This window comes from Notothenia rossii (genome assembly GCF_949606895.1).
Source record: "Notothenia rossii genome assembly, contig: scaffold_562, whole genome shotgun sequence".
NCBI classification, from domain to species: domain Eukaryota; kingdom Metazoa; phylum Chordata; class Actinopteri; order Perciformes; family Nototheniidae; genus Notothenia; species Notothenia rossii.
In genome coordinates this window covers 370-18681 of record NW_027639712.1, presented here as the reverse complement: position 1 = coordinate 18681, position 18312 = coordinate 370, and the positions used below count along the sequence as shown (strand labels likewise).

Here is an 18312-nt window from a genome sequence, read left to right as displayed (position 1 = left end):
AACGTGTCTTCTCTTTCTTCCTTTCCTTCTCTACAATCTCTTTGCTTCTTTATTCTGGATTTATCCCTCTCATTCTGTTCTTTTCCTCTGATCTTTAATAACAGATAGTACATTATTAGATGGCTGCACTTTGGTTAACAGACTAACTTTGATTTCCTCAATTCATAAATGGACAGGCTCTGTAATTATACCATAACCTTTTCTCCTCTATCCCTTAACTCGTCTTCCTATACAGATAGACTTACTTAATTACTATCTACACTAGTCACGTCAGGATTAAAGAAAAATGAATCATTAATCATCATTAAATGGTTGATTTTTTATTTTCAGAATTGAATGTTCAAACCAAGGCCTAAAACCTGGCATTTCATAAGAAAGTGACTAATATATAACCCAAATGTAATATTGGATAAAATACTACACCAAATGGACAGACACAGATTAAAAGCAAAGCCCCCTGGTTTGTCTCTAGAGTCAAACTGCCATGAGAAAAATCGGTACCACTTTACAATAAGACTACCCTTATAAAGGGTTTACGAATAGTTTGTAATTCATTTATTAATTAAGTTGTGAAAACTTTATAAATCATTAATAAGCTTTTATAAGATTTGAGATAAACAGGGCAACTGTAACCGGTTGCTTGCCAAATAGTAAGCCCACATTTATCTGTACTGCTAAGCCGTATTAGAAATGTTAGTAACTCATTAATAAATGGGAATGTGTTTTACACTTTACAATAAGGCTCCCTTTTGGCAGTTATAAATGTTAGTAACTCATAAATAAATGGTCATAAAGAGATGCCAAGAAACATCAAGATGGAAGGGGTCTAAGGACAGAGGGTGTCGTATTGTCATACTGATATTCTGTACAAACTGTGAAGTCCACTGAGACAAATGTAACATTTGTGATATTGGGCTATATAAATAAACATTGATTGATTGATTGATTGATTGATTGATTTATTGATGGAATAAACTCACTGAGCAACAGATACCAAGGATGCTGGCTGATGAAGAAGACGAAGTAAGCTAGCCAATATAAGGCTTAGTCATCTGGGCAAATAGTGAGCCTGTGTTGATGTAGAACTACATCAACACTATGTTAGAACTGGTTTATAAATGGTTCTTAATGATTAATAAAGTGTTTACAACTTAATGAATAACCTAATTATTTATGAATCTTTTATAAGTGTAGTCTTATTGTAAAGTGGTACCGAAAAATCGAATCAATGTTCCACAATCCGTCACTAGATGTCACTCATTTTACCAATACGGTTTATATCATACACAGCATATTATTATTATAGTAAAAATCGAATCTAAACTAATGTAATATTGAATCCCACACTTGACGATTGAGAACATAAATGTGTAACTTACCTCGTTTAAAGCTTTGTTGTAGTACTATGTCAATATTTATAATATATTTCGCGGGCAGGTAGCCTACATTGAATTACAAGTAGAAGAAGAAGAAGTAGAAGAAAAAGTAGTGGAAGAAGAAATACGCTAACGCTACAAACAGACACAACTCTGTTACTCTGTTTTTACCATAGACTGGTTTTTACTGACATCTTATTTCACCTTGCTTTATGTTTTTTAATGCACATTCAAAAACGGGAGCATTTTCCGGAGTTTCAACCGGGTACCGGTCACCGAAAACGGGGACGTTTTGGTCTGTGGACTGTGTTTACAGCTAAGCACACACGCTAACATGAATTAAGACTACAAGCTCACTTGGGGTTGAGGCTTTTTTACACGTTGCTTGACTGCCTGCCCACATATCTGATCCAAACATAGTAACGTATATTGGGGAAAATAATTATTTTAAGTTATTTAATAATTGTGACATTTATCGTACTTTTTGATGGATGAATGATGCTTAAAGTGAGGGGGCAAAGAATACAACTGAGGGGGCAATGCCCCCTTTTTCCCCCTCGTAGCGCCGGGTCCGCGTCAGTGACGAGGAGCTCCACCTATATGGCCAACTCTCCACCAATCAGGGGAATGAGATGTTGCCGTGGCATGTTAACAGCATGGTAACATGACACTCGTAACTCGGCCCCATCTTTTGCAGGGGGGCGTGGTCAGCTGCAGCGCATGCAAAGACAGGGTGGAGGAGAGGAAAATAGAGCGAAATGAGGCATGGCTAAAATGCATGATCTGTTTGCTATTTTGAAAAAGAAAACGTATAAATATACCTTATATAGGTATGGCCCTACAATATATTATTCAAATATAGCATGATAGGTCTCCTTTAAATCAAATTGCCGATACGACTTTGGCTCTGATGCGGCCGTTTCCCTGGCTGCAGTCACCACTCTCTGTTCACGAACAATGTACCGCCCACAGCGCTATCTGATAGGCTATTACTGAAGTGTCAATCAACACTGAAGATTTTCTGGGCTGCAGCCAGCCAAAGAGGCGGGACTTTATCAGATTACAGGCAGGTGTGAAGAACGCAGACACAGTGCTTCGAAGGTAAATCAGTTGAAAGTCGAAGTTCAATAAACATCCCAATCCCCTATGCTGAAGTTCCAAAAACACCACGATTTTATGATCCAATTCTATCAGTTTCCCAGTTACAAAGGGAACGTCTCGCAGCGGAGGAACTGTTTCGCGCTGGGACAACTGGGACGACTGGGAAGGCTGCTAGTGGAGCCTCGCAGCAACTCTGCACCACAATCTGGTGCTGCTGAATTTGATATACTTTATTATTAATCCCCGTGGGGAAATTGTTTCTCTGCATTTGACCCATCCTAGTGTTAGGAGCAGTGTGCTGCCATTTTGAACGGCGCCCAGGGAGCAGAGTAGGGAACGGTGCCTTGCTCAGGGACACCCCTGTAGCACTTGGTCTTGCCGGGACTTGAACAGGTGACCTTCCAGTTGCCAAGCCAAGTCCCTATCGACTTCGCCACCGCCGCCCAAATAATTGGGACTACTAAATGAGTGAGACTCAAATATCAGAAGTTCAGAACAAGTTTTAGTTTTACTTCATTTACTTTACTCAGGGTCACAGAGAGGAAACCAGTTTTAAGATGTTGAAAAGTTCATTAAACATAAAAGGGCATTTCATAGAAGTTCGGTTATTCTACATTTTGACACCAAGATTTTCTGATTTTACTGCAAATGTATATCGGTTCAAAATATCGGTTATCGGTCTCCTTGATTACTAATAATCGGCATCGGTATCGGCCTTGAAAAAGCCATATTGGTCGATCCCTACCCTTTGCAGCTGGTTTTCCCTTTCGACATTGCCGGAGATCTTTGTAGTTAACACTGGCTTATAAAACTGTTACAAACAAATTATGTTGAAAAAAGACGAGGTTTAAAAAAGGGAAATAAGAGTGGAAAAGTTAGAGCCAGTCGAGCACGCGTCTACTCAGCACACCTCATACCGGAAGTCGAGTCTTCCACTGCGTCTGATTGAAACTCCAAGATACAATAAAGAAAGAAACCCTGCATTCCTAAATGTGATCATCCGTTTTTAGGATCTATCTAAGAAGACTAATTACAGTGCTTGTGGAATGTATATCGACTCAAGGTGGGGAACATGAAAGCCTAGAATATTCAGATTTACCTTACAAAAAGGATTAAGGACATATCTAAGAGGACTCAAAGCTGTAATCACTGTCAACTTTGAACCTAGCAAACAGCAACTCGTGAGGAGTAAATGCTTTGAGATTGGATTATTCCTTACTTCCTGGTTTCCATATCAGCAAGAAAACTACAAAAGTAAGCAAAGAAGAAAGAATCAGAATAGCTTGTTCCTGAAAATCAAATCTGACTCATAAAAGAGGGGTGGACTACACTAACAGTTTGCATACTCTTTGGCTAACAGACAGTCCCCACACTCATAAAACTCAACCAAGGCCATGTTCAAGGAACCTTCAACTGTGTAAGTGGGTTAACAGCTGTGTAAAAATAACATGAAAAAGCAAATATAGCAACAAAGATGACACACCAGACGGAATTAAACCCAGTTATCTATCCGGCCCCCCCTTGCAGTTTGAATACAGTGACCTGTGAGTTCGGCAGCCCACCGGCTCCTCCTGTCTCTCACAGTGTGTCCAGGATAATGACCGTCCCCTGAGCCTGCTGACCCCATGCCGTGTCCCCGGGATTGTGGGGAAACAAGGGGAGAAAACACCCTTTCTACTCAATTACCCCTGCCGCCCCTGGCCACCGAGCAAACACAAAGGAATCTGGCTTCATTAAAACCATCTCAGCCAAGAACGAACCGAACAAGCTAATTTATCACCAGCTATGTAGTGAGCGAGAGCAGGGACACGGAGACAGGCTGACTGGTGTTCGGGGCTATTTTTCCAGTTTTGGCCCATAAGAAAGAGGCACATTTTCTATCAAATGTGTTTGTGTGTAGCTGCATGTGTGAGTGGGTGGATTTGAAAAAACTTGACAGCAACTCCAACGGGGTCCTCAAGGCAAAATACAACTTTGACAGCCGGGTGCTCTTGTGTTTTATATTTGTGCACCGCTGTCTGTCTGAATCCAAATTAAACTAGGGGGAAGAGGAGGAAACATGAATGTTCCGCCTGCGGGGGATAGGGATTTGTGGGAGAAGAGAGACTTTACACAGGGGGGAGAAGAGGATGGATTGAAAGGAAGGTAGAGATGCTGCCTGGGGCCCCAAACAGCAGACAGACATTATATATGAGAGGTGGGGGTAAAGGAGGAAGAGCAGGAGGTATGTGAAGGGAAAAAAAGGGTGGGGAGCTGTCGAGTTTGGATCAAATAAGTAAAAAACACAAAAGATTACAGTGCTGAAAATGCAAAAGCAGAGGTGGGGAAAGTACTCAGATCTTGTACTTAAGTAAAAGTAACAGAGTGTAGGAATACTCTGTTACAGGTCAAAGTCCTGCAATCAAAATTGTATTCAAGAAAAAGCAGAGGCATCGCAATATAGTTAAGTACCAAAACTAAAAGTAGTCATTGTGCAGATTGGTCCATTTCAGAATAATATATATATGATATGTTGTATAATTATTGATCATTAAACTGTTCTCAAAGCTGGTAAAGGTGCAGCTAGTTTGAAGGACTTTGTATACTGCAGGGTAGCTTGTGAATTTCTCCAGGTGGAACTAAAGTCTGATTTAACACTTGATTATATTTCACATCATTAATCCAAATCTGTAAAGTAACTAGATGTACTAAATATGTAGTGGAGTAAAAGTACACGATTTACCTCTGAATTGTAGTGAAGTATAAGTACAAAGAAGCAAAACATTGAAATACTCAAGTGAAGTACCTCAAAATTATACTTAGGTAGAGTACTTAAGAAAATGCACTAAGGTACTTTAAACCAGTGCAAATATGTTATCCTACGTTATTTTTAGCCAAAACATGAATCCAGCGGTTGTGGCATGCAGCAGCAAACACCTTGATACAAAGCAGTGATTTAACTGAGGTGCATTTCGGCAGCTAAGGTGTCAAAGTACCGCATTATTAAGCACAACTCCTTAAAAAAAAAGCTAAAAGTTAGATCCTAACATCTTTTCTTTTGTATTAAAACCTTGTTTGAAGCTGTTGTTGAGGCACACTTTGTGCTTTTACCGTGTAGAGACGTTGGCGTTTACATTTAACACATTAGTGCATGCGCTCACAAAGACAAATGTTAGCGTTTACATTTATGCACGCGCGCACAAAGACACTCGGTAGCTAAACATTATCAAAGTGAAGGTATAAAAAAAAGGGGTAAAACTTACCAATTAAACCGCCGACCATGAAGGCAAACGCCTGGAACAAAAGCAGAGTTACTCCCATTATCACCAACTTTTTGGTGCTCATATTCTCAATAATAGCCCCCGCCATTGTGAAGGAAAGGTTTGGATACAAATATCACTCCGAACGAGAAACTAAGAAAACTGTGGCGGAAAAAGGGACGAACACGTTAAGTAGGAAGGCAAGCTGGGCCCCCTCCACCGCTTTGCTCCTGCCTTTCAACTTCGAAGGAGGAAAAAAAAGGAATCACATGACCGACTAGCACTCAGCTTTATCCTAGAACAGCCAACACTAGAGCAGGGGAGAGATCTGTGGAGCGCCGCCGCATAGCAATAGAGGCTGGTAATGCAGGTTACCGTGTCATTGAATGCCTGTAACAGCGCCCCTGTTGTGCGGTACAGCCTGCAGGGCTATTTAAAGCAAGGTTTAGAAGTCCCATCTCAGGTTTAGTGACAATAACCGTCAACACATTGTCCTTCAGCTATTATTGAGCAAAATTGGTGTTTGTGAAATCTGTTACTAAGAAAAAATAATAAAATACATACAAATGTAAGCAGATGGACAATAGGATATTCTACAGTTTGGGAATTTAGCTAATACAAATGAAAGACACATTCACCAGAATAGGGTATTATTATGAATCAAAGAAGTCTCACCACAGAGTCAATTTATTAACTGTTCTGGACCTGAGCATCGTAAATCTAATGTTTTCTGGCAAATACTTTTGACCACATTGGTTCAAAAAGAGGTTCAACATTGACTCTTCCCCTTGGAATCCAATTTGGAGCAAGATCAGTTTTCTGTAGAGATTCCAATATATGAAATGATGTTCATCAGCAGATGAAGTTTGACCTTAATGTCATTGAATGCGGCATTTTTTTATTTCTTATAAATGACTAATCTGCTTATCAAGTAGCCTATTTTCTGTAAAATTCATGAAAAAACATTTACATTCAGTGGGGAGTTGAGTTGTCTTACCCTATTCAATTGGGACTGAATAGTGTGTTGTTGTGCTAACTGTGCTTCCTGGGTATCCTTTTAAGTCCATTTTAAATACACAGGGAACATGGTATCGCAGTATGAATGTCTTACAGATACTGTTACTGAGTGTTTTGTGAAGCACATAGCCTGGTAAGGAAATCAGTAAATGATTAAAAGCTAATTTAGCAATCAAGAATAGTTTTCTCGTTTATAGGTTGGGCTAATTGACTATCTTCTGAATTTGCATTATGGATAATGTATTTAGACAAAAGTCTCAATTTGGGATATCACATCAACATATAGAGATTTCCAGGTAGTAATCCTTCCTTGCTGCTGTTTCCAACCTGTGTTTGTGAACCGAGCTTTCATGTCTTACTCCTACTTAGACAGATGCTGAGAGCTTCAACCAAATCCCATTCTCTCTTCCCAAGAGAAGAGAGAGAAGGGTAGTGAAAGCTACCTGATAAACCTTCTGACAGTCTGTAGGTTTGACCAAAATTACCAAAAGGCGTTGGTGCAGAATGTAGACACGTAGGATTCTTTCTCATTCACTCAAATAGAAAACACAGATTTGAAATACTGGGAGTTTTTATTTAAAAGCTATCCATTGAGCAATTCAGGGTCAAGTAATAAAGACAGCGAAAACGCAGCTGTTCGCTTTTTAAAAATTCACAAGCACAGGATATGATTTAAAAACAATGCAACATGCAACTTCTAGCAAGTACAACTATTCAGTACCAAATAAAACACAACACATGTAAACACCGCAAAGTAATGGAGTCTATGAAAAAAACTAAACTTTGAAGACAGACTGAAAGGAAAGCATGATTGTGTCTTCTGAAGTGAAAGAGAGAAGCAGAGGATCTCTGGCTCCCTGAAATGACTTCCTTTCCAATTTTTCCTATTTAGTCTACTTGCCAGCAGTGTGAGTACCCCAAAGTAGTATGATAGAAATGTAGGCTACAGTACGGTTCCCCAGCACATAGAAACTGTCGGATGCTAACTTGCATATGTTGGGCAATTTGCATAAGTAGCATTCATTAGCATTCATTAGCATACGCAGAATAGTACAAAAATGGCCCGGCCGATTTTTACATTTTTTGTGTGGTTCCTGACATATTGAGGATGCTGAATCAATTGAAGAAATGTTTAGGGTCCAATATGGCAGTTTTACATTCCCTAAAACTTTCAAATCAACCCAAAATACTTCAAAATCAGCTCAGTAAAAATATGGTCACTTTCTGGTTAAAACTTCCATTTTACTATATGGCTATATTTACTCTTCATTTCTAACATAAAACTTTGTTGTACTTAACATTTCCAGGTTCACAATAGGACTCTATAAGCTGGCAAATAGACTAATTATTGATAGTGGCTTAGATACAAATTAGCTATAGGGTGCAACAGATCAATAAACCACGTTATCAATTACAAATTATGCAGCAACAGGAAGTCATTTGACTACTGATGTGATGCTGGTGATACTGATGATACTGTTATGAAGTCCGATGCTCTGCACCATGACCAAGGCATATAGAGGCTGCCATTCAACCTGATGATAACTCTGTTTTTGGCACTTAGGGATTGAGGTTAAAATAAATGGCAATACAAAGTGCTAGCCAGCTAAGGAGTCAGATAGGTGGAAAGAGCTTGGGGAATTTTGTGTTTTTAGAAACGTGCACGGATTCTGTCGAAGGGATCTGTCTCCCACATCTTGGGGTCCCAGGCCTGGAACCAGCCGGTGAAGGTGGGGGGCTCGGCCCCCTGTCTGACGGTGGTGATGGGCAGCCCCCGGCGACCGGACGGGTCTGAGTCCACGTACTCTTTAGCTGCAGGACAAGAGGTAGAGGAAGGGGTGGGTAGAAAAGAGACAGGGAAACGGAAATTATGTTTGGTCTAGTATTTATATATTTATTATAGGAACACAAAGTGTTGAAACTGACAGCTAGCTGCTGATTTTATTGACAGTTTCAACCGTTAAAAATACTGCACAAATGAATTTGATTGTACTGTGAATAATTCAAATGCACAACAATGAAGGTGTTGGAGCTACGCATTGATTATTTAATAGTCACATTTCCTGCAGTTTTTTCTTAAAGGTCATGTCATGCCTCAAATGTATTGTACTGTGAAAAGTGAAGTAATGTCAAAGGATCAATTTTGAACAGGCCTAAATTAAACGTCAAATATTAAAATAAAATATATGATTTAAAAATGTTTTTCCATATGTTGCAATGTATGAAAAGACCCAAAATGAACCCTGTAAGTGGCCAACCTGTTACCATAAAAAAAGATTTTAAAAAGCATCTAAATGGTTATGTTTCTGTCCTAAGCTTTCATCCAAATAAGTGGCTGATCACTGTTACTGTGACACTAGAAACTGTTTCTACTGTACTAAACATGTTTCTGAAGCTAGACAGTATGCTCTGTGTGGTACTTTTGTTTCTTCCTTATTGTATGCAACTAACCTATCTTAGGAGCTCCATTCCTTTCCTCTGCATTAGCATCGTCGCCGACCCACAGGAAGATCTATAGGGAAGAGAAACAGAGTTTTAGGGAAGTGTTTGTGTCATAGTCATTGGAAGACATTTTCACACATGTCAAAGCTTACCTGGTCCCAGGTGTCCAGGAGCATGACATCATCAGTGGCCAGGTCTGACTGAGTGAAGTCCCCTGGCACTTCCTCCACCTAAAAAAACAGAGAAAACTCAGACTGACTGTTTGGATTTATGATTTTATACACTTTATGTTCATATCTTTCTTGTGAATTTGTTATTTAATTGCATTGACACTCTACAATTTGGCCAAGATATACTGTAGAGCTACTTTTTTATTTCACTTACAATAAGCCTTCCAGTTTTGTTGGAGCAGCCAAACAGACGTGGGGGCTTGACTACATTCTGCAGACTCTTGGACGTCTGGTAAGTCTTCTTGCCGCCGAGAGCAGACCAGAAATCACCTTGGGGGGGGGGGGCAGAGAACACAATTTCTATCAGCATCAAGTCATTTTTCCCATTTTTACTTGCTGTTTGTGTTTGCTTCAATTGGAGGTGAATCACTTCCTCCACCAAATATGGATGCCGATGACTCCTCTGTAGCTGCAGCATCTGCTTCCTATCAGGCCACCCATTGGGCAAATAGAAAGGCTAGATCTGCATGGCAACACACAGCATGTAGCAATTAAACATGACCTTTTAAGCCCCAAGCCTGTTTTCCAGGTCTCAGGCTCCAAAATGACATTCCCAGAAATGACTATATCTTCACTTCTAAAAGGGGAAAATTAATAATCTTTTTTCTCAAAGTAATGATAAACCTGTGAGTTGGATGTAGAAAAGTCAGAATCAATATAGATGTTTTTTATTTTAAAGAAAATTCAGAATGAACATAGTAAAAAACTGTAAATTATAGTGTAGGTCCGAAAATAATGTTTTACTCTTGGTGAAAACCACCCTTGAATGATGGGATAGTAGACTGAAAGCTTTAGGAATCCAAACTATAACATATAACAAGTACCCTATATCAAGATTGATGCAAAACAAGTGACATTTAACCTTTTAGAGAGTTTTAGCAACAAAAAACACTTCTGGGGTCATTTGGGTGGATTTGCCCTATCTCTGACCCCCTCGGTCGATTTTGATGATTGACACCTATTTTGAACCGTTAGAGCCAATATAAACAAGGGGAAGTTCCTAAATCCATCTAAACATTTCCATTGAGGATTGAGAGTGATGCGCACGCAGTTTGCCCAAAACCGGAAGCTGGGTTGTAGCTCTAATAGCAGCTAATATGAAATCTCAGTTTTTGACAAAAATGGAATGATGGATTCAGTGATCATTTCAAAGTGACACAGACACATTGGATTAACCTTCAGCAGCGTTGTTCTCGTTTTAATGCCATTGAACACAACTTTTGATCAGAAAAAGCAAAAGGTAAGACATATTTGCGTTTTTGCTCCGTAAAGCTATGTTGTGTGTTGTCTGGGTTTGCTTCCCCTGCCGGGAATTTGATCGCACAGTGATGATACTTATATTTCCAGAATCTGTGGAATCTCAGCTTTTATCTGATTTCTTGTTTGTGCAGATCCGATAAGTAATCAAGTATTTATACCATGAGTTCTGTGCTAAGTGCATCAGCATTTTTTCTCTAAGGGCTCATTTAGGCGCTTCTTGTGAGACTTGTGTTTTGTTTTGGTAACAATGGTTTGTATCGTCAGTTAGCTGAGTTTCTTCCCGTTAGGTGGGTATGACACATTCATAGTTTGTTAAATGTTAAGAAGCCCTGAGACACAGTTTTGTGAGAAAAAGAAAGCCCATAGCCCCCGCCGGCTTAGGGCCTTTTAGTTTTGCCTTTTAAAGTCTAGTACCATAAGGACAATCAATGACATTCTTCTAAACAACAAAAACAAACAGCTGCTCTAAATCCTTCTGTCAATAAGACCAATGTCTTTGATAAAGTCTGTTCATTTAACTTTTGGCTTTAAACTACTGCGCAGACATTAGGCTAATGAGAATGATTTTTAAACTGAGTTATGCATTCTTGTTGCGTTGTCAGAGATATCCAATAAAGTATCATCATTGGGCAGGAAAATATCTAATATTTCCTTAGTTAGGGGCCCTATATGATAATTTTAAGATTCATATGAGTATGTAGTGTCTCTACTTTAAAGAGTCCTCTTCTGCTGATGTTCAGGTGTATATCAGTATGCAAAGTAGTGACTCTACTCTGACATGTCTCCATGCTTTAATGTTCAAAAAGCTCTTTATTTTTCTCATACTGCCTGTGCTGCAGCACCTCTTTTCACCCTCTGTCTGAAACCAGAGCCCAGTCTGCTCTGATTGGTTAGCTGGCCGGCTCTGTTGTGATTGGTCAACCACTTAGAAATGTTCTGCCCCTTAACCTATCACATACAATTTGTTGTAATGCTAGCCAATAGAAGCGCAAGTGTTACATAGTGAGGTCACTATGTTACTAAAGTAAACGAAGGAGTCCAATGGAGGCAGGGGGGGGGGAGTGTGTGTGGAGGGAACAAAGGGATTGTAACCTTTGCAGACCATTAACATGCATACAAACCAATAGAACACTGTACAGAAGAGGGAAAACCCCAAACGGCATAATAGTGCCTCTTTAAGACACAACCTTTTATGACAAACAGTTTCTATAGTTCCTCAGAGGAAACCCACCTGGCTCCCCGCCCTCTGACACCAGGGTGGGATTGCCCCCCAGGAAGCCAACAACGTGATTGGCTGCATCCATCTCCTCATCACTGGCCCCCACACCCTTCCATACGAACAGGCCGCTCTGGGATTTCAGCACGAACACGTCGTTGGTGTTCAGGTTGGAAGCAGAGACCTCGACCTGGGGGAGCACAGACACAGGTCAGAGGTGGAACTCAAGGTTGTGACAACACAAGGTCCAGTACTGGGAGTGGGCTCACCTCCACCGCCCGGGTGGCACTGGAGGAGCTTTGGCGGATGTGGAAGAGGCGGGTGGTGCCGCTCTTAGATTGACCCCCTTTACGGGACGTTCCCCCGCTGTTGATGATCATGGGCTTTCCCTGGAACAGGCTCATCAGGTGGGGGGGCTCCTGGCCCTGAGTCACTCTCACCTGTGGATAGGTCATTCAAAGGAAGACATCACAATGAAGGTTGTAGACTGTTTTATAACTTAGCTAGCCTGAAAAAGTGACACAGATTGTCCACATATCCAGTAATATAAAAGTCTGTACGTCCAACTAACAGCAATATGAAGAATCATGGGTAGGAAGGAATATGGCAATATGATCTAAATTTTTTTATTATTTTATTATATATTTGATTCCAGGTTTTCTTTACATTAAAAGTCACATTTCCATTACTATTTGTCAATGAAAACTTTTTATTTTGTTTTATTTTATTTCGGTCATTCTAAATGTATTCATCTCAACAATATACATATCCAAATAAGAAAAATGCATTGCTTCTGCAAAAGAGAAACACAGAAGAGGATCTTTGTATCTAATAAATATTGTAATTAAATATTTATTTATTTATCTGAACGATTCTAATTATCAATTCAAGCTCAGGGATTAAGGAAACAGACATTTATAAATCTCTACAAAATTGAACTTTAACATAAATGAATATAGATTTGGTGATCACACGACTCAATCAAGTTTCAATTTATTTTGGTACAGTACCATAGAGAACTGAACTAAATTGAAGGATAAAGTGAGTAATGTATAGTAAATAGGCTGAACAAATACAACAGTATATCCTGAATGAAATAAATATCTCAAACCTTTGGATTACATCATTGTCAGGTTGTTTGCTTTTTGTTTGAATTTTTTTTTGAATGTTAAATAAAGGAAATCTGTTTGAACTAACTGAACACATTTGGAGTTCAATGTGTGCAGCATTTGTTTGTCAACTCTGTTATTACCATTCTACATTTGAACTTTAATTGTGGTATCAAATATTATAGCGACACTGCCCTCTGCTGGTGGTCCAATGTCATTATTTTTCATGGCAGAAGAATGTTCAATTCTTTTTTTGAATTGTTAGTTTTAGTCAGCTGTATTTAATCCTGTGTGATTATTAGGTTTCATGGATTTGAGAAGCAGATCCCTTAATAAAAGTTTTTTCCCACATTGCTGCTACTGTTAAGCCAGACATTTTACTCTTTGGTTTCTAATAAACCCATCTATAGCAACCAGGAAACAACTTTGTGAAAGCTATGTTCAAAGTGAAATTAGCTCATTGTTAAGAAGGTAAACCCTTTTATGTTATTGTGAATTTCTTTGGGTTGGTTCTCAATGTTGACACCTCAGCTGCAACTTCCACAATCCTCAAGAGAACACCTTTGTTTAGTCATGTCAGTTTCTGAGAAAAAAACTCCTAGCATAATTATTGTTTACATTTTTTATTAGTCCTTTAATGCTCTTGAGTCACGGCTAAGTCTGGTGTTTCTGTTGAGGATCACTATGGGAATGTCCAGAATCTGAACCTGTTTTTACTCGCAGTGAGTCATTGCTCACCTGAACGGGGGATCCTCCCATTGAGTCATCCAGCTTCACTGTGAGGAACGCTGAGCCGGCCAGCTCATCCTGTGTGCACTTCAGCCCCTGCCTGAGACAGGAACACACACACAGGCGGAATTATTTTCCACTGGAAGCAGGACACACACTGTACTGGTGTATCTACTTGCTTGTGTGTTCTTAGAATGGGTGTGGTGCTCCGACGGATCATTAGACGGGCCTACCGGTCACACTCAGAGGCGGAAAATGCCGCTTACGGCCCGTCCACACACAGGCATGAAAAAATCTTTCAAAGCTTTGCCCATTCACTTGAATGGGGTGACGTAGAAGATTTTTAATTTTCGCCGAACTGCATTGTAGGGAGCGGAGCATGGCTTTGCAAGCATCGTGAGCACCAAAAGTTGAGCAATGTTCAACTTTTGATGCTCCCGATGCTTTCGAAGCTGGCATCAGCCAATCAAATCCCGTTTATGCAAATCCCGCCAGTACAAGCGCAAGCCAATCAAACCGCGTGCAAGCTGGGAGAGCCAGACCGCAGTTCATTTCCTCATATTCCAAACGAGAAATTACGGTAGCAAATCACCCGGTTCTTTACGACCAGAACTATTTACCGGGATACAAACCGGAGGAACCAGGCATGGAGAGAGGTGGCAGAGACAGTGGGTGAAACTGGTAGGTTTTCGCCTGTTTGGGGAGTTTATATCCAGTTTACTTCGTTTTAGCATTGCTATTGCTTTGTATGTCGGGGGCGGGAGATTCATGTGATTGGTTGTTGGTCGCGTTGCTCGCAAAAAATCGCCAAGCTTCAGACACGCCCAGCATCAAGATTTTTTTCATGCCTGTGTGTGGACGGGCCGTTAAGGAGACACGTACCAGCCAGGAAAAGACTCAAAATAACCACAAAGAAACTCAAAATAACAAAAAAGAGCAGAAAACTACTACAAAGTGACAAGACATAATGGCAAAACATGACTTTGAAGTATTTACTCTGCAATTCGCTGGGAAAATGTGTTTGTTGCACTATCGTGTTGCACTATCTACTGCTGTAGTTGTTGTGACAAATAAAACCGTTGAATTTTTTGTAACTTCAAAGGGACACAACGAGGCTATAAAAGCTGTACCACAGAGGGACGAGTCACAACTAACACAAAAACAAAAGAGGCTAACAGCTGTGTGTCTTGCTTCTATGTCTGAGTGGTTGTGGGGTCCATTGGTTCATTATCTATCCATGGTGTGTTTGAGGTCATGTGTGCTCCCAATACTACAGCTTGTAATTCACACATTTGTTTTACCCACCAGGTGTAGATGAGGTGCTGCTCGCGGGCCCCCAGCCTGTAGCTATACAGGATCAGGTAGCAGTCTCCACCGTAGAAGTGACCGTAGGAGGAGGGGTCCACAGGCACCCTCTCCCCCTCAACACGCCAAATCTGGAAGCAAAGACCACACCCTGTTATCCCCAACCTCACAACAATGATCCATCTTTAGCTTCTTTTCAGATGTCAGCCCTCTCGTACCTGGACCTTGCCCTTGCCATCGTCCACCATGCCGTGCTGGGCGGCCATCGCCTTGTTGGAGTGCAGGGAGGAGGCGTCGAAGGGCACCTGGACCACCTTGGCGATGCTGCCGATAGTGTAGATCTTGCTGGGGCCTGTGGTCTCGTCTTTGTCCTTCCAGTCGCAGAAGAACTGCTTGAACATGGTGGTCTCGGCTCCTGCAGGAAGAACCTGGATCTGTAAGGTCAGGGGACAGAGAGGGGGTTTTAGTTCAAGTGTGACTTTGGTATTTTGTTATTGTCTTCAGTGATTGTAATGTGATGTCAAATATTAATTTCTTGTCCTATACAGTATGTGTCTTATATGTTTGTTTTGATTTTATCAATCTTTGTTGCAACACTATCACAAATTATATTATTATAGATTCTTCTTTTGGAGTTGGGCACAGGGGGGGCAAATGTTTTGTTGGCCACCCCTTAGAACCGCCCATGCACTGTAGTCTTGCACTGTTAAAGGTCACCTATTATTACCACTTTTTCATGTCTTTTATACATAAATATATGTCTCCTCTGTGTTAAGAGATTCATGAAGATACAAACTATTCTCTCTCTTTTTGTCCTGATCCATTTATATAAAAACCTGACTGAAAATTAGCTGATCAGATTGTGGCTGCTTTGTGATGTCACCAAGTGTTTTTGGCGAGTGTAACCATTAGCCAATCACCAGGTAACACCCGCCCACCTTATCACCTAAATCTTCTTCTTGAGCACAATTGTTGTTTTTTCTACCCTATCATCTCTCAGATGGGTGTGTCCAGCAGCAGCATCCCATTAGCATTTAAAGCTACAGACACATAATCAGCATTTTTGGAACAGGGCTGAAACAGAGGGGTTTATGGGATGTTACAATGATCTGTTTCACTTACATCTTCCCCGTTCTGCTGACAAAAAATCACTTGACACACTAACAAACCGATCAGATCCGGCCCGAGGTAAAGACAAAAATGTTTCTGTATTTCCATGATCTTTTCAGTCAGACACAACAAATATATAAATAAATTATCCTACCAGTGGCACAAGTAGTGCAGTCTTTTTTTGCATACTAAGCTGCAGCGCTGTGTCCCCATACTGGACCAATTCAAACAATAGTTTTCCTAATTTCTCTTCCTAATGTCCAGGTTGTAAAATGCCAACATTACCATTTTTATTTTCACAACAGAAAATCATATCCTCTAATGGTGTAAAAGAAGATGCTGCTTTTCTAAGCCTGGTGTGTGTTTGAGCAGTTCTGCACATGTCAGCGTTACCTGGGTCTTGTTGGAGTATCCCTTGTCTTGGATGAACTGCTGGCCTGTTGCCATGGCTGCTTTACGCTCTGTCATGTTAGCCTTGGGACCTGGTAGGAGTCAGATAAGACATGACATGATGAGAACATAGTGCCATGTGCTTACTTTAAGTAAATCAGAATCAGAGAATCATTGGTAAAACAGCAAGGAAAGCTCATTTCCTGCTGTGTTTTTAAAACTGCACTGCTGTCGTCACCTTTCCAAACGAAGATGTTCTTGTCGACCCCGTTGTCCAGGATGTAGCACTCCTCAGGAGACAGCATGGCCTGTTTGAAGGGACTGGACAGAGCCACAGCCGTCACCTTTACCGCGCCGGTGGCATCAGAGACCTGAGAACCACAAAGACCCCAACTCCTAGTAGTTCTGTTCTTAAAGCGTCAAGGTAAGCGAGGACGTGTGTCTAGACTACAACGGCCTCAAAACCTCTTCATTTCTTACAACATGCACATTTTTCATCCTATTTTGTGATTGTAGAGTGTATGCATGTTAATTTAAAACAGCCTTAAACATTTAGATTAGTAACATTTTCCATAAAGATGAGTGCATACATGCAGGTTTTTGAGATACGACCAAAAACTAAAAATAGAGGGTTATAAGTTGTGGTTTTTTTATTCAAATCAGTGCCACCAGATTGCAGTACAGCCTTTTGGGTCACAATCATCAGGCTTGATTTCATATACTGCTTAGTGTCTCTTTAACTGATTTATGAACAGATGCACATGCAGTGTAGTGCACATAAATTCAGTTGACACCAACAGCGTGTTACTTACATTACTCACCATGAAGAGGGCACCCTTCTTCCTGTTGGAGGTGTCCACCTTATCATCGTCCACGTTGCTGGGAGCTATGGCGGTTTTGGGCCCCAGAGCCTTCACAACCAGAGGAAGGAATCATGAGTCTCCTCTTCTGTCAGGATCATAACTACTCCAAGATTCAATCATGATTTCATACACAGATGAAGACTGAACAGCCAACAAAATAAACAAGGACTGCCCATAGACTGGGACTGCCTTGCTGGCAGAGATTAAGCATATTTACTTCAAATCCTATCCAGCCATCAAGTGCATCACATTTAGACGGTTAAACCTGAACCTCCAACATATAACCACTGGATCCCAAAGGTTTGGGAGTTGTAAGAAAGGTACACAAATTACATATGCCTTGAGCCTTCAGAAACAAAATATTTTTAAGAATTGTCAAAGTCAAGACAAAGTCAACTTTATAGTCAATCTTCTGTGTGTGAGATACAGACAGGAGTATCAAAATGCGAAATCGAAAATTAAAATATCTAAATAAAAGATATATACCTAAATGTATTCAGTCAATATATATAAAAAATAACAGTAAATAATAAACGTATGGATAGATGCCTGTAATGCCTCTGCTACTACAATTATGTAGTGTTTAGTATACTTAATTTAATAGGATCAAGCCTAGTCCCCTAAACCATCGTACCTTGTTATCTTGATTTATTTATTCATTTGTTTATTTTATTTTTTCAATCCCTTTAATTGTTTTCATTGATGATGCAGATTTTCTTTTCTTTTTTTCTCTTTTTTTTCTTTTATTTACTTATGTTTAGGCTGCTGTATATATTGTTCTGATCTTTTCAAACATTTCTGTATTTTTCTGTACTGTTTTGTAAGATGACCCGTATGTGTAGGATAATAAAGTATGTAAATATGGCTATTGTGTATGTTTGTTCATCTGATGTTCAAATAAAAAGTACGTTTGAAAAAAGAAAAA

General features: G+C 40.1%; 1 protein-coding gene across 2 annotated transcripts; it reads right to left on the bottom strand.

Moving 5' to 3' along the window:
* Window positions 1-7286: 7286 nt before the first annotated feature.
* On the bottom strand, window positions 7287-17494 carry LOC307027506 (gelsolin-like). 2 transcript variants are annotated; one of them, XM_079695771.1, is made up of 12 exons: window positions 17346-17494; window positions 16763-16895; window positions 16528-16616; window positions 15243-15458; window positions 15025-15155; window positions 13729-13819; window positions 12151-12321; window positions 11897-12071; window positions 9560-9675; window positions 9328-9405; window positions 9185-9245; window positions 7287-8545 (listed from the first exon to the last, which is right to left on the bottom strand). In XM_079695771.1, exons 1-12 carry the CDS (start codon window positions 17346-17348, stop codon window positions 8385-8387), a joined length of 1425 nt encoding a protein of 474 aa, XP_079551897.1. In that variant the 5' UTR covers window positions 17349-17494; the 3' UTR covers window positions 7287-8384. The 2 variants fall into 2 exon arrangements, with proteins under 2 accessions (XP_079551897.1, XP_079551896.1); XM_079695770.1 differs by having other exon boundaries at window positions 17337-17486.
* Between the last annotated feature and the right edge of the window lie 818 nt (window positions 17495-18312).

Coding starts and splice junctions, on each gene's coding strand:
- LOC307027506 (XM_079695770.1), bottom strand. Junction 12,072..12,150: donor GTGCCACCCGGGCGGTGGAG/GTGAGCCCACTC, acceptor GTGCTCCCCCAG/GTCGAGGTCTCTGCTTCCAA. Junction 9,676..11,896: donor GTCAGAGGGCGGGGAGCCAG/GTGGGTTTCCTC, acceptor CCCCCCCCCAAG/GTGATTTCTGGTCTGCTCTC.